Source organism: Trichechus manatus, unplaced genomic scaffold, assembly GCF_000243295.1.
Source record: "Trichechus manatus latirostris isolate Lorelei unplaced genomic scaffold, TriManLat1.0 scaffold00028, whole genome shotgun sequence".
NCBI lineage: Eukaryota > Metazoa > Chordata > Mammalia > Sirenia > Trichechidae > Trichechus > Trichechus manatus.
In genome coordinates this window covers 18079431-18093747 of record NW_004443964.1, presented here as the reverse complement: position 1 = coordinate 18093747, position 14317 = coordinate 18079431, and the positions used below count along the sequence as shown (strand labels likewise).

The 14317-nt window shown below is 35.2% G+C and overlaps 1 protein-coding gene across 2 annotated transcripts in view; it reads left to right on the top strand.

The window, feature by feature from the left end:
• TANC2 (tetratricopeptide repeat, ankyrin repeat and coiled-coil containing 2) overlaps positions 1-14317 on the top strand; it is a 232057-nt gene that overhangs the window by 59843 nt on the left and 157897 nt on the right. For both annotated transcript variants that reach the window (XM_023729377.1, XM_023729376.1), the window contains 2 exons: positions 1155-1303; positions 8235-8421. In XM_023729377.1, the coding sequence (XP_023585145.1) occupies positions 1155-1303; positions 8235-8421 (336 nt within the window). The remainder of the gene's footprint in view (positions 1-1154; positions 1304-8234; positions 8422-14317) is intronic.

Genomic DNA, 14317 nt, shown 5'->3' with positions numbered 1-14317 from the left:
TATATTGCTGCCAGGAAAAAAAAATTTTTAGACAGGGAGCGGGAGTCATCATGCAGAACGATTAGAGAATTTCTTTTAATGTTTGAAGAGGATCATGAGACACACGCTTAATACAGTCTGGCTTTCTATTACTTGGCTCTGTTGCAAACCAGTTTTAAAAGGAATGTTCTTATCTAATAGTTAATGTTTTATTAAAACATTGAGTGCATTGAGTATCAAAAGCATATAATACATTTTTATATTATTTCAAAAGATAGCCAGTACATACATTAAAGACTTACTCTTCTATTAATGCATGTAAATCATCCTTGGTACTATAGAAGAGGAAGGCTACCCTTAAAATCTAAAAGCATTATATGTTTTATATAAATTTTTCTTTTAAGTCTTAAAGTGAAAGCATTGGCTAGAATTCATTTCAGTTTTACAAGTAAAATTTCCATTATAGTCAAGGGCATAATATAAGGATGCTATTTTCTGGTACCTTACCAAAGCAATGATGTTTTCTTTTCTCAGTTAAAATTTATTCTATACAATGAGCTCTCTAGTACAACAAATGCTTTATCTGGCCCCTAACCAAGTAACTTTTTCTTTTTTAAAAAATAATGACCCTGATGATATGCTGTTTCACCTGGAGTGAAGAAAGAATTAAATGATAGCTGAGTCATCACAGCATTTTTCTAATGCTTTTGGATAACAATTATCCCTCAGTCATTTCTTCTCAGATATCCAAACAAGGGGGGAAAAAACCCACTAAAATGATCAAAAACACCCATCTGTAAAAAAGAAAAAGAGAAAGAATAAGCAGAAAGGATAAAATAACCTGAATGAAGTGGTGACTGGAAACTAGATCCCAAGACTAGGATTATATTGGAATTCTAACTGCCCAGGAAATGGGAAGCATTTTCTATTCAGCAAATTACAAACACATTCCTTCAACCTCAGATGTTTCAAGTAGATACATTGAGGATAATCTGAGTAGATTGTTTATCAGTTTTAATCTATGAAAGTCAGAAAATTAGCTTCTAGACAGAGACTTTGTAATTTTGGATTTAGGATGTGAAAACTAAGGAAATGACTGAATTGAATGTAGAAGTAGTTGCAGAACCAGGCCTTTGGAAGGAGTCGTGATGTTTTCCAATGTCGTCTTGTTATAGGTGATGCTGAACAAGAGCTTGGTCCCCCTCCATCTGTAGATGAGGCAGCAAACACACTCATGACTCGTCTGGGTTTCCTCCTTGGAGAGAAAGTCGCGGAAGTTCAGCCAGGTGACCAGTACAGCATGGAAGTGCAGGATGAAAATCAAGTAAGCTGCTTGCCATCAACTTTGTGAAACATGATATGAATCAGCCTATTATTACCAGGAATGCAAAAATGTTACTCTGTGTGTATTTGTTTTCTGAGAAGAATAATTCCAATTTTTGAATGCCTTTTGAGGCCTGGAGATATAACTTAATTTTCCGTAATTACTATATTTCTTCAGGTTATGTATGAAACATCTTTTAGTTTCATTCTTATGTTTGATTCATTTACTGAATGGATGAATGAATGAAAGAATGAATTACTGAGCAAGCCAACAACAAACTTGACATATGTGAGCACTGTACCCAGAAATTGTGGAATACACATTCTTTCCAAGTACACATGGATTATTTACTCCCTTAATGATATGCTTAGCCGTGTAGAGTAAGCCTCAACAAATGTCAAAAGACTGAAATTACTGTGACCATGGTGAAATTAATCAATAGCAAATGTTAACTTAGAAAATCTCCAGATGTTCGGGTATTAAATAATATACTTCTAAGTAGCCTTTGAGTTGAAGATGAAATAACAAGAAATTAAAAATATTTTAAACAGAAATAATGAAAACAGAGTATAACAAAACTTACAGGCTATAGCTAAAGCTGTGCTTAAAAATAAATTGTAGTGTTGAATGTATATATTAGAAAAGTAGAAAATTTGAAAAATTAATGATCTAAGTATCTATTGTCAGAAAGTTAAAACATGTCAGCAGTTTGAAAAAATGTTTTAATAGTTTTCTTTCTTTTGGGCAATTTTATTCCTTTCCATTTAAAGGTAGCAAAAGAAGTATTAGAATCAGATTCATTGACATGGTCTTAATTTTTAAAATAAATGCCTTGGAATGAAACATTTCACTTAGAAGATAACAAAAATTAATTTCAATTTACATATTCTTAATTATTAATAAATATTATTGGTATAGATTCTACATCAGATACATTTTGTCATAAAATAATTAGGTATATGAGGATGATTTGAATTATTTGTATATCATATAGATAACATTCAGGTGTACCGGTACTCAGTCTTCAGACCTCTCTATTTTTTCTACCCTCACTCCTTAGGTGCTTGATTTTGCCGACTGCAGAATAGAATCACCTGGGGAGTTTTTATAAAATTCAGATGCGTGGAGAACCTAATCTTATTGGTTCTTCTCCATTCTTATTTCTTTAAATACTGTGAGACCTCCTGAATTTATATCACCAGTCCTGCTTTTTCCCCCTAACTCAAGATCTGTGTATCCAGTTGCCTACACTACATTTTCTACCCGCATGTCTAAGGTGCATCTTAAACTTAACGTATCAAAAACAAGCCCTTGTGTTTTTCCCAGAACTTGCTCCTTCTGCATTGTTTCTCATCTATATCAACTACTTGCTTAGGACAGAAACATTGGAGCCATTCTTGACCTCTGTCATCTCCCACATTCAGTCTTCAGCAAACCATGCAGATTCTGCCTTGAAAATATGTATTAACTTTGATTCCTTCTCATTACTTCAACTGCTACCACCTAAGTCCAAGCCACTGTCGTCTCTTGCCTGGGCGCTGCAATAGCCACTGTAATGTAAGGCCAGAAGGCCTGGAACTTTTCCTGTTCTTTATAGTGCTATATTCTCTGCACCTAGAGCAGTATCTACCATTAGTAGTTGTTCAATACGTATTTACTGTACGAATAAATGACCTCCTAATTGGTCTCTTTTCCCACTCCTGTCCCCCTATAGTCCTGTTCTCCACACAGTAGCCAGAGTGACCTTTATAAAATGTGAATTTGGTCATGTCACTACTCTTCTGTCAATCTTCCATTGGCTTTTCCATCACACTTAGAATAAAATCTAAAATCTTCACCATGGCCATCAAGGCCCGACCTAATCTGGCCCCCTGCTACGTCTTTTACCAAATTTCCTGCAACTCTCCCTTTCACTCACTGTTCTCCAGCCACACTGGCCTCCCTGCCACTCCTTAAATGTATTTGTTTGTACTGGAATGCTCTTCCCACGTAACTCACTTCATCACTTCATTCAGGGCTCTGCTCAAATGTTACCTCCTCCCAGCAGTCTTCCTTAATTACCTCATGTAATAGTACCTGTCCATCACTATATCCTCTTATCTTTCTACTTTATTTTTCTTCCTTGATCTTATCATTAACTGATTATAACATTACATCTTTAGTTGTTTATTTTTTGGTTGTCAGTTTCTCCTACAAGAATGTAAGCTTCATGATGGCAGGGATTGATTTTTTTTTTTTAAATCCATCTATGTTATAACCATGTTAGTGTGTTGTGCTCTGTGAATGAAAATGGGAATTATGTATGTTGAAGGCTTTTTTACATTGGTAGAAATAAAGCATCTATTTTACTTTTTATTTGTTGGCATTCATGTCAACTTAAAATGTGACTGTTCTAATAACAAGCAAGTAATATGATATATCTTATAGTCTGGGTATTTGCCAAGGACCTTGTTTCTATAAAACTACATTTCTTTGGGTACTAAAATTTAAACTTGGTTGCTTCTGAGATACTTCACATCACACAGCATGTCACAGTGATTTCTAAATAAAGGCAGAAATCTATGGGGTATGCTTTACTTAAACGTTTACAAAATAAAATAGTCCTGAAACAAGTAAATGAGTAGTGTCATTGACTTAATGTAATTAAAGCAATACAGTATAATACAAAAACCTCTGAAGGAGGAGGTAGAAAACTTGTGATCTAGTTCCAGGTCTTCTACCTACCATTTTGTAAATTTGGACATGTCACTTAACTTCTCTGAGCCTTAGATTTTCTGTTGGTGATAATAACTGACATTTATTAAATGCTGACTATGTGCCAGTTGTTGTACTAATTGCTTTACTTGCATTATTTGAAGTTTCCTTGCAACTCAGTGGGATAGGATTTGTTCCCTACTTCAATTTTCAGATAAGAAAATGGAAACATATTATCAGAAAGTGTTGGAATAGTATTCAAATCCAGGCAATCCACTTTCACAACCCGTGTTCTTAACAGCTACACCATACTGTTCCACTATAACACCTGACAGGATTTTTGTGGGAATCAAAGTAAATAGTGAATGTGAAGATACTTTGTAAGCTATAATATGCCATATAAATAAAATGTATAATATAAAATGCAGTATAAATAGGATATACATACAAGCAAGAACTTTATGATTTGGAAGAAATTACTAACTTTTGGTGATTTATTTTTATATTTCTTAAATGGGGAAATGATAGTTTTCTTACCAGGTTGATAAACAGTAAATGAAATAATATGTATAAAAATATTTTTAAACTGTAAAGCACTATACAAGTGTAAGATGTTGATAATAGAACCTAAATAATAGGCAATCCAACAGAATGCAGAAATTATCGAACATCATTAATATCACACACAAGTAAAATTTTGCTGAAGATCATTCAAAAGCAGTTACAGCAAAGGCACTCGACTGTGTGGATCATAACAAATTATGGATAACATTGCAAAGAATGGGAATTCCAGAACACTTAATTGTGCTCATGAGGAACCTGTACTTAGACCAAGAGGCAGTCATTCAAATAGAACAAGGGGATACTGTGTGGTTTAAAGTCAGGAAAGGTGTGCGTCAGGGTTGTATCCTTTCACAATACTTATTCAGTCTGTATGCTGAGCAGATAATCCAAGAAGCTAGACTATATGAAGAAGAATGTGGCATCAGAATTGGAGGAAGGCTTACTAACAACCTGCAATATGCAGATGACACAACCTTGCTTGCTAATAGTGAAGGGGACTTGAAGCACTTATTGATGAAGATCAAAGCACAACCTTCAGTATGGATTACACCTCAACATAAAGAAAATAAAAATCCCCACAAGTGGACCAATAAGCAACATCATGATAAACGGAGAAAAGATTGAAATTGTCAAGGATTTCACATTACTTGGACCCACAATCAACACCCATAGAAGCAGCGGTCAAGAAATCGAACGATGTATTGCATTGGGCAAATCTGCTGCAAAAGATCTGTTTAAAGTGTTAAAAAGCAAAGATGTTACTTTAAGGACTAAGGTGCGCCTGACCCAAGCCATGGTGTTTTCAGTCGCCTCATATGCATATGAAAGTTGGACAATGAATAAGAAAAACCAGAGAAGAATTGATGCCTTTGAATTATGGTGTTGGTGAAGAATATTGAATATACCATGGACTGCCAGAAGAACGAACAAATCTGTCCTGGAAGAGGTACAGCCAGAATGCTGATTAGAAGCAAGGATGGTGAGACTTCATCTCACATACTTTGGACATGTTATCAGGAGAGATCAGTCCCTGGAGAAGGACATCGTGCTTGGTAAAGCAGAGGGTCAGTGAAAAAAGAGGAAGACCCTCAACGAGGTGGATTAACACAGTGACTGCAACAATGGGCTCAAACACAGAAACAATTGTGAGAATGGTGCAGAACTGGGCAGTGTTTTGTTCTGTTGTACATAGGGTCTCTATGAGTTGGAATCAACTCGATGGCACCTAACAACAGCAACAGATAGCCTTTTTGAGATATAATATGCCCTGGAAACTGTCTTGGAACCACACAAGTGACCTTCATCTAGCTAAACAGCATACTAACAAAGAAAGATGGGTATGTTTTGGAAGATCCTATAGTGATGATGACTTCAGAATAGTACTAGTGATGATAGGATCCAACACAGGCAAGTCAGAATGTATCGTTTTTCTACAAAAGGCAAAGTATCATTGTAAGTGATATCCAGTTGACCACTTTATTTTCTTCTCTCATTAGTTTCTGTGGTATTTAAAGATGTATCTTGTGATTTCCATCATTGGAAAATAATATTACATCGATTAATATAGCAAAGGTTCTTACCTTGTGTATTTATAGAACCTCTAAGAGATCTAGGTTGGGAATTTAGGATCCTTCTGGAGAATACTAAGGAAAATGGGAAAACCACTGAAAGGTTTTGGAAGTGGAGTGATTTAATTAGATTTCCATTTTAGTCTACATCATGGAGAATAGATAGTACTGTCTTTCTGTTTGTAGAAGAGATTTCTATATCTCATTAATTAGCCTCCTTAAATAAATACAAGGCCTGCCTTTTAATTCACAAGCCATGAACAATTTTCTGCTAAGCATGTTGGTCTTTAAGCTTTGCTTTTATAATTAAAACTTTTAAAGCATGCATTCTGTGATATATGTTTTATTTTGCAGAAAATAATTTGTAATATAAATAGCAAGTGTTGTTTGGGCTTAACCTCCACATTGGCTGTATTGCACATATGATAGTGTCCTTTCTCAGAGATCAGACTGAGCAGCTTGTCTAAGAACAGAAATGAATTGCTTTAAGAGTAATAGATTTGTACCGAAATAAAACTTTTTTAACATGGGATAACTGTAGATATATCTAATGTAAAAGACCTGAGCACTGTTCATTTATTTCATCTACCCACTGTTTTTTAACTGGGGGTGCACATTAGAATCTATGAGGGGTTTAAAAATTACCATGCCAAATTTCTAACCTGAAGGATTCTAGTTAGTAAGTCTGGGGTAAGACTTACTGTCAGTTTGGAGGACAGAGAGTGGGAGCTTGTTTTTGTTTTTTGCATTCTTAACTCCAGTTAAGAGTCATTGCTCTGGTAGACCAACATTTTATAAAAACAGAGGCAGTTACAAAGACATTGAAACCTCTTTCTTGTGGAGAGAAGTTATATAATAGAATAGAAATTTGCATTTGAGGGTTTATCGTATTATTAAGAAAAGTCCATTTCCCTAATATTACTGATATGATTGAAAAGATTTACTTGGTTTCAGGGTTCTGAGACTGTCACTTGTTCTTGGTTGAATGGAATTTATCTTTCATGGCCTGCTTGTGGCATTTAAACTGAAATCAAAACCTGGATCCAGCACAGGTGATTAAATACAAGGGATCGCATCTGAAAATCATTTTAGGATGAGTGAAAGAGCCTTAGTATCCTCATATCTAGTGATCAAGACATTCTCTAGTCAAGTTATTAAATGTAAATCCTCAATTTTAGCAGAGGTAATATGAATATAAACTTTATGAAAAGAAGTCGAGAGGCAGCTAAAGATGTTAAATTTATCATTAGTACTCCCTTTAAGTAATTTTATAACTGATCACTTAAAATTTTGAAAAGGATAACTTTTCTTTAATGTTTGAAAAAATATCCTTTTAGTCATTATTTCAGTTATTTATTTGGGTAGAAAGAGCTAAAGAAAAGTTAATTGTCATTAAATTAGGTAAACCAGAATATATTACCACCACCTTTTTTGGTGATTATTCATTCCTCTCCATCAAAAACTTGGAAAGGATGTAACTTTGTATGTAAGAATTATTCAGGATACAGAGAAATTATTTAGTTTTGTATTAAATTAGTATTGTTGGCTTACTTTATTAAACAAACTTTTAAAATAAGGCATTTTCCTCTGCATTCATTTGTCTCTGGGCAACTCCCTCTTTATCAAAGAGATACTTTTTTGCATTAAGAACTTTATTTTTTTTTCTCCTGGGCTACAGATATGTATGTGTGTGTGTATTTTTTTTTTCACCCAAACAAAAGTATTGACAAGACAAAGTTCCAAGCCTTCTTGATTAGGAATAGCAAGGAAAACTTGTGCTTAATAAAAAATTCTTCTATCTCATTAGTTCATGGAAATGATGACGAGCGCAAATTACTGAAAATTTCCTAGGCAGAAAAACTGGTCACAGTCTCTACTCATGTTAAATTCATTAACTTTTACCCTAAATGTAGAACCCAGAGGAACATACCCTAGAAAGCAAAAATACATAGAGCCTAATAGATGTAAAAGCTATGCATTTAGATTATTTCTTTTTTCCCATTAAGGTATATATTTTAACATACGATTCTTTAGTATTTACTGATAGCCTTTACTTTAACAGCTGATCCATTTATCTTATTTATTCTTGATTCCAATTTTTTCAGACTTCAGCAATCACCCAGCGGATAAGTCCCTGTTCCACCCTGACTAGCAGCACTGCCTCTCCACCAGCCAGCAGCCCCTGTTCCACCCTCCCGCCAGTCAATACAAATGCAACTGCCAAGGATTGCAGCTACGGGGCTGTCACCAGTCCAACCTCTACCCTTGAAAGCAGAGACAGCGGCATAATCGGTAAATTGGTTTTATATTACACAAGCTTAAGGTTTCCAAAAATCCTGCTTTTGAGTTGTTGAAATGTATATCCAAAATTTGTCTTTTTAACGATGCTTGGAGAGAAAATAAAGGTAAACAAAATGAAAGGTATATCCCTCCCTGTTTAACCAGTCGTTTAAAGATATTCCTGATAAAACTGGTAGATAGAAAAAATTATGTCTGCTTCTTCCTCTAAGTTCATATACATCGTCTATGTACCACAGAAGTGGTTCAGGGAAAACTTGTTCCTTACTGGTATAGTAGAGAGTTTTGTATAGCCAGTAAGAGGAAACATGACTAAAGAGCTATATAACTTGAGTTGTTTTGGGGTCCATTTGCCCAAACCATATCAGTCCTTTTAATGAGCTTTGGGTACCCCATCAGACTCTTTTTTTTTTTTTTTTTGGTGAATGTGACATCTCTTTTTTAAGCTTTCTACAAATAGAAAAATGCTATTTCTTTGCTTTGATTCAGGAACCTTAGACTTACACTTTTTTATGGCAAGGTTGGTACATAAAAAAATCAAATTCCACTTTTTACTTCTCTGCCACTTCTTTTCTGACACCAGCTGCACGTGCAGCATTTCTTCCTCTGACTCTGACCACACAGAGCGAGGTCAGAGCTTGCATGTTAAAGGACACAGCTCTCCATACTGCCAAGTTGCCGAGTCTGCCCAAGACCTAATAATGCCAGCCACAAGCTTGGGCGTCCCCAAGGCTCCCCTCACTTCTGACCTGCTGGCTACAAATTCAGGGTTTTCCCACTATCCCTTTGAGGGACATTGGTGATTCAGTGGTAGAATTCTCACCTTCCATGTGGGAAACCCAGGTTTTATTCCCAGCCTGTACACCTCATATGCAGCCACCACCCATCTATCATTGGAGGCTTGCGTGTTGTTATGATGCTGGACAGGTTTCATTGGAGCTTCCAGACTAAGATGGATGAGGAAGAAAGTCCTGGTGATCTCCTCCCAAAAATCAGCCAGTGAAAACCCTGTAGATCACAACAGCCTGATCTGATCCTCAACTGATCATGAGGATAGCACAGGACCAGGCAGCATTTCGTTCTGTTGTACGTGGGGTCACCATAAGTCAGGGGTTGACTCGAGAGCAGCTGACAACAGCCACTACCCCTTCAGCTCCAGCCACAAGCTCAAGTCCCTAGCCCCGTCACTTCTGACCTGCTGACTCCCACTACTGTCTCAGGTTCAATAATTCCCTAGAACAATTCACAGAACTCACAGAATGTGCTATACTTACAATTACAGCTTTATTATAAAGGTTACTAATCAGGATCAGCACAAAGAAGAGATGCATAGGGCAAGGTCTGAAAGGGTTCCTAATGCAGAGCTTCCATGTCCCAAAGAGGACACACCATCCTCCCAAGAACAGATGTCTTTCACCAGCCAGGAAGGCTATGGAGATTCAGTTTGCATGGCTTTTATTGAGGATTTTTGCCATGTCATCATGGCTGTTATGAGGTGGTATCATGAGGTGGATCCCTCTGGCCTGGCCAGCCCTACGGAGAGTCACCTCACCAGCATAACCTGTTGGCTAGATGTGGTCTGGAGCCCTCTAAGATACTTATGATTACTGGGAAAATTCCAGAGTTTTAGAGCTTATCTCTCTGGAAACAAGGACAAAGATCAGATTCTTTGGTAAAGTTAATATAAACCCAGCAATTGGGCATAAATAAAAAGAGGATGAGTCACAACCTCCCTTATTCATATCTAATGTTCATTTCAGGTTAATTCCTGTCAGTTCACAGAACCTGAAGAGCCTATGCTCTTAAGGTAATGCTTGTAAGTTAGGAGTATCCAAGCAAAGAAATTTGCCATTTCAGTTTTCACTTGTGAATTTTCTAAATACTTTTTTTTTTTTTTTAACAAAAGATCCAGATTGACAACTTGGTCCTAGAAATACATCTTAAATTATTGTCAGCTCAATTATTAGCAATTTGCAGCAGATAGAAAAAACATTTTGATGAAGGCAATGTCTGATGGAAAAGTATGTAAGTTATTATCTCCAGTAGACTCTAAGTGAATATTTCATAAGAGCTAGATGTAGACCACCATCGTTTATATTTTTATGAATCAACACCTGTATAAACATAGTAGAAAAAGACTTGCTATAAAAGTCACATAGAATATTCCTAGTTCAGGAATTGATCATATTCAAAATTTTGAGTAATCTTAACTCTTTCTGAAGTAATTCTGCAAAGTAATATGTAGAATTAATAAAATTATTATCAGTAAAATAATAAAATATTAGTAATATGCTAATGTTTTTTAACTTAGCGAGAAAGTATCAAGTATTGTGATTGCTTCTTGAGACTCTGCTGTAACTGCTGTTCATATAGTTAGGTATGGAGATAATGAAACAATAGGGGAGAAACATATTTCTAGGATTTCTCAGCTTCACCAGTGATCAAATGCTTGAGTATAATGATTCAGATATTGAACATCATTCTATTCCATTGGCGTTTACAAAACTAAAAAAAAAAAGTATTTCCTTTAATAATAGGTTTACAAAGTAAACTTCTTTTGACAGTCTGTGTACATTTTTTTAGTCATAAATAACAGCGACAATTGTGTAAAGCTGTATGTTTATATTCTGAGAGGAAATAATATCTACCTACCTAGTAAAGAATGTTGGGCTTCTGTCTAAAAGATAAATGGTTTTTCTAGGTATTCTTTTTCCACCTGACAGCTGTGTATATGTCATAATCTGGGGCTGACTTTATATGGAAAAAAGAAAAGTTGAAAGTGATTAAATTAAAAGTTATTTATGGCTAGATATCTCTCTACTACTACTACGCATTGCCAGTGGGTCGATTCTAACTCATAGCAACCCTGTAGAACACAGTAGAACTACCCTATAGGGTTTCCAAGGAGTGATTGGTGGATTTGAACTTCTAACATATTGGTTAGCAGCTGAGCTCTTAACCACTGCGCCACCAGGGCTCGCTATACCCCAAAAACTATAGTTATATACCAACTCTAATTAAATAGTTAGGGTAGGGAATAAATGAGGACTGAGGGTGGAGTGTGTTAAATCATCCAAGGCTAGAGAGTATTACCTTTTAGTACTGCATATGTGTATTTAAGAGGTTTATATTTAGTATGGATAGACAAAACTGATTGCCTTTTTTTCCTTTCTCCCTGTGGGCCTCAGGTACAGAGGGTTAAATTAATAATAATGCTCAGTATATGGCAAACTGATCTGTGCAAAGCTCCTCTAGATTGATTTTTTTTTCTCTTTATCCTCAATCCTATTCATTTGCAACTACTCTGTTGTGTTTAATATAGATCCTTGGATATTAATATATTCTTTAAGTATGTATGTTGTTTTGTATATTGTGTGTTTTTTTAATTGTGGTAAACATATATATAGTATAAAATTTTCTATTTTAACCATTTTAAGTCTACAATTCAGTGGCATTAATTACACTCACAGTATTGTAACTGTCATCACTATTTCCAAAATTTTTCATCACCCCAAACAAAAACCATTTACCCATTAAGCAGGAACTCCTCATTCTCTCCTACCCTTACCCCGTGGTAACCTTTAATCTACTCTCTGTCTCTATCAATTTGCATATTCTAGATATTTCATATAAGTGGAATCATATAATACGCGTCCTTTTGTGTCTCACTGTTTCACTTAGTATAATGTTTTCAGGGTTCTTCCATGTTGTAGCATGTATTAGAACTTTGTTCCTTTTTATGGTTGAATGATAATCATCTTCATTCCTTTTTATGTGTGTATATGTACATACCACATTTTGTTTATCTGTTCATATGTTGATGGACTCTTGGTTTGTTTCCACCTTTTGGCTACAGTGAATAATGCTACAGTGAGCATTGGTATATATAATTACTTTTTGTAAATCTGCTTTCCCCTGTTGGACTGTTAATTCCTTGTTAGTAGGATTGTGTCCTATTCATCTTTGTTTCCTTAGTACCTAGTGCCTGTCACGTGATAGCATAGTAGGTGCTTGGTAAATGTTTGTAAAAGGAAGGAAAGCTTGAGAATGGAAAGGGAGGGAACAGAGGGCTGACCTGGTACTTTTAATTCCGTTTTGGCAGCTTGAAGTGACTGCTGGGTATAAGATGCAGCTTTATTAGGTTTTTGAGTGAATAATAGAGATTAGACTTCTCCACTGACTAATTTTCTTCTCTTAACTTCTCTTTATGATTAATTTTGGCAAAATGACTTATAATTCCTTGCTAGACTTCTTGTGTTCCTCTGTTGATATTATTAGAGTATCTATGACTGCATATCATGTACACTGCCATACATAAAAATAGCTTTAGAAATATGTTCACCCAAGCAGAAGAGATGGTGCTGACAGATCACACAAAATCTGTTTACAAGTAGTTACTTTTCAGAAGGGAAGCTTAACACTTCAGTGAGAGTTCGCAGTAAATGTTTATATGTTCTGAAAATAAAAAAATGAGATCCTGCTTTTCTTTTTGATAAATTTCCAAAATTTTTTTCCTTGTAAAAATGAGCACCTTGGTGGATAATAGATCTAATTTGAAGAAGATGAGCTTCCATTCTTCAATGTATATAAGTACTGAAACAGATTGGCTTATAAAATTATGAGAGAGAAGAAAGAGGATAATACCTGGTCATAAAAATTACTTCATCTATAGAATAGTTATCAAGTTATCTGTTATACAGTTTGTGTTAGTTATTTGGTACTACTATAACAAATACCACAGGTGGGTGGCTTTAACAAATTTATTTTCTCACAGTTTAGGAGGCTAGAAGTCTGAATTCAGGGCCCGGGCTGGCTCTAGGGGAAGGTCATTTTTCCTTGGCTCGTTGGTGATCTTCATGTGGAATGGCATCTATCTTTCCCCATCTCCGCTTGCTCAATTGCTTGTTAAATCTCTTTTTATCTCAAAAGAGATTGACTGAAAACATACCCTACATTAATACTGTCTCGTTAACATAACAAAGAAAATCCATTCCCAAATGGGATTATAATCACAGGTATAGGGGTTAGGATTTACAACACATATTTTTGGAAGACACAGTTCAATCCATAGCTAAGTTTATCTTGAGAAATGGTTTGTTTCCCTTTAGCTTTTATTTTTTTAAATACAATTTGAGTTGGAAGAAAGTTGTATGTATCATAAGTAATAACAGTCTAAAGATATTATTATTGGTACCTTGGAAATCCTTAGATTTCCTTAACTTTACCTACCTTAAGTAGGCTTTGTTTAAATTTTTCCTAGTGATTATAGCAATATCTGCTTTTCCAAATTACATATTGCTTACATGATTCCAAACAAATAATTCCAAGGTGGTATATTGTTTTATGTTGTACTCCATATTTAAATTATGCTCCATCAGCAAAAAGCACAAAAGGTAGTAAATGTTTGTATTTTTTAAGTATTGATTACAATTTTTTAATATATCACTCCGTTCAGTTTGATCCATTTTGATGCACCGCATTTTTCATTATATCTGCCAGAATTTTAGCTACTCATGTGGCTGATTATATTGCTCTTATAGCATGCCAAAAAATGTAGAATCCTAGTCATAAAAATCAGAGTACTAGAAATGCAGACTTCCTGGATTTTTAAGTATTTTAAATGTAAAAATTTCCTCTCTTGGAATTTCAAATGTTTCAAATGGCTGCAGCTCCTTTGATCCAACGTGGTCAAGTTTCACCCCAAACAGAAAGCATTCTCTGTCCCCATCGTAGCTTCCCTCTTCTCAGAACTCACAGTCCTTCCCAAAGCTGTGGTGAAATATCACTGGCAAGATTGTCAGATGTTTATAGGATAATTTTATATTTGTGACTTTTTATTTTATTGGTATAATTTTATTAATATAATGGTCTTATATTTTTGTCTAGTTAG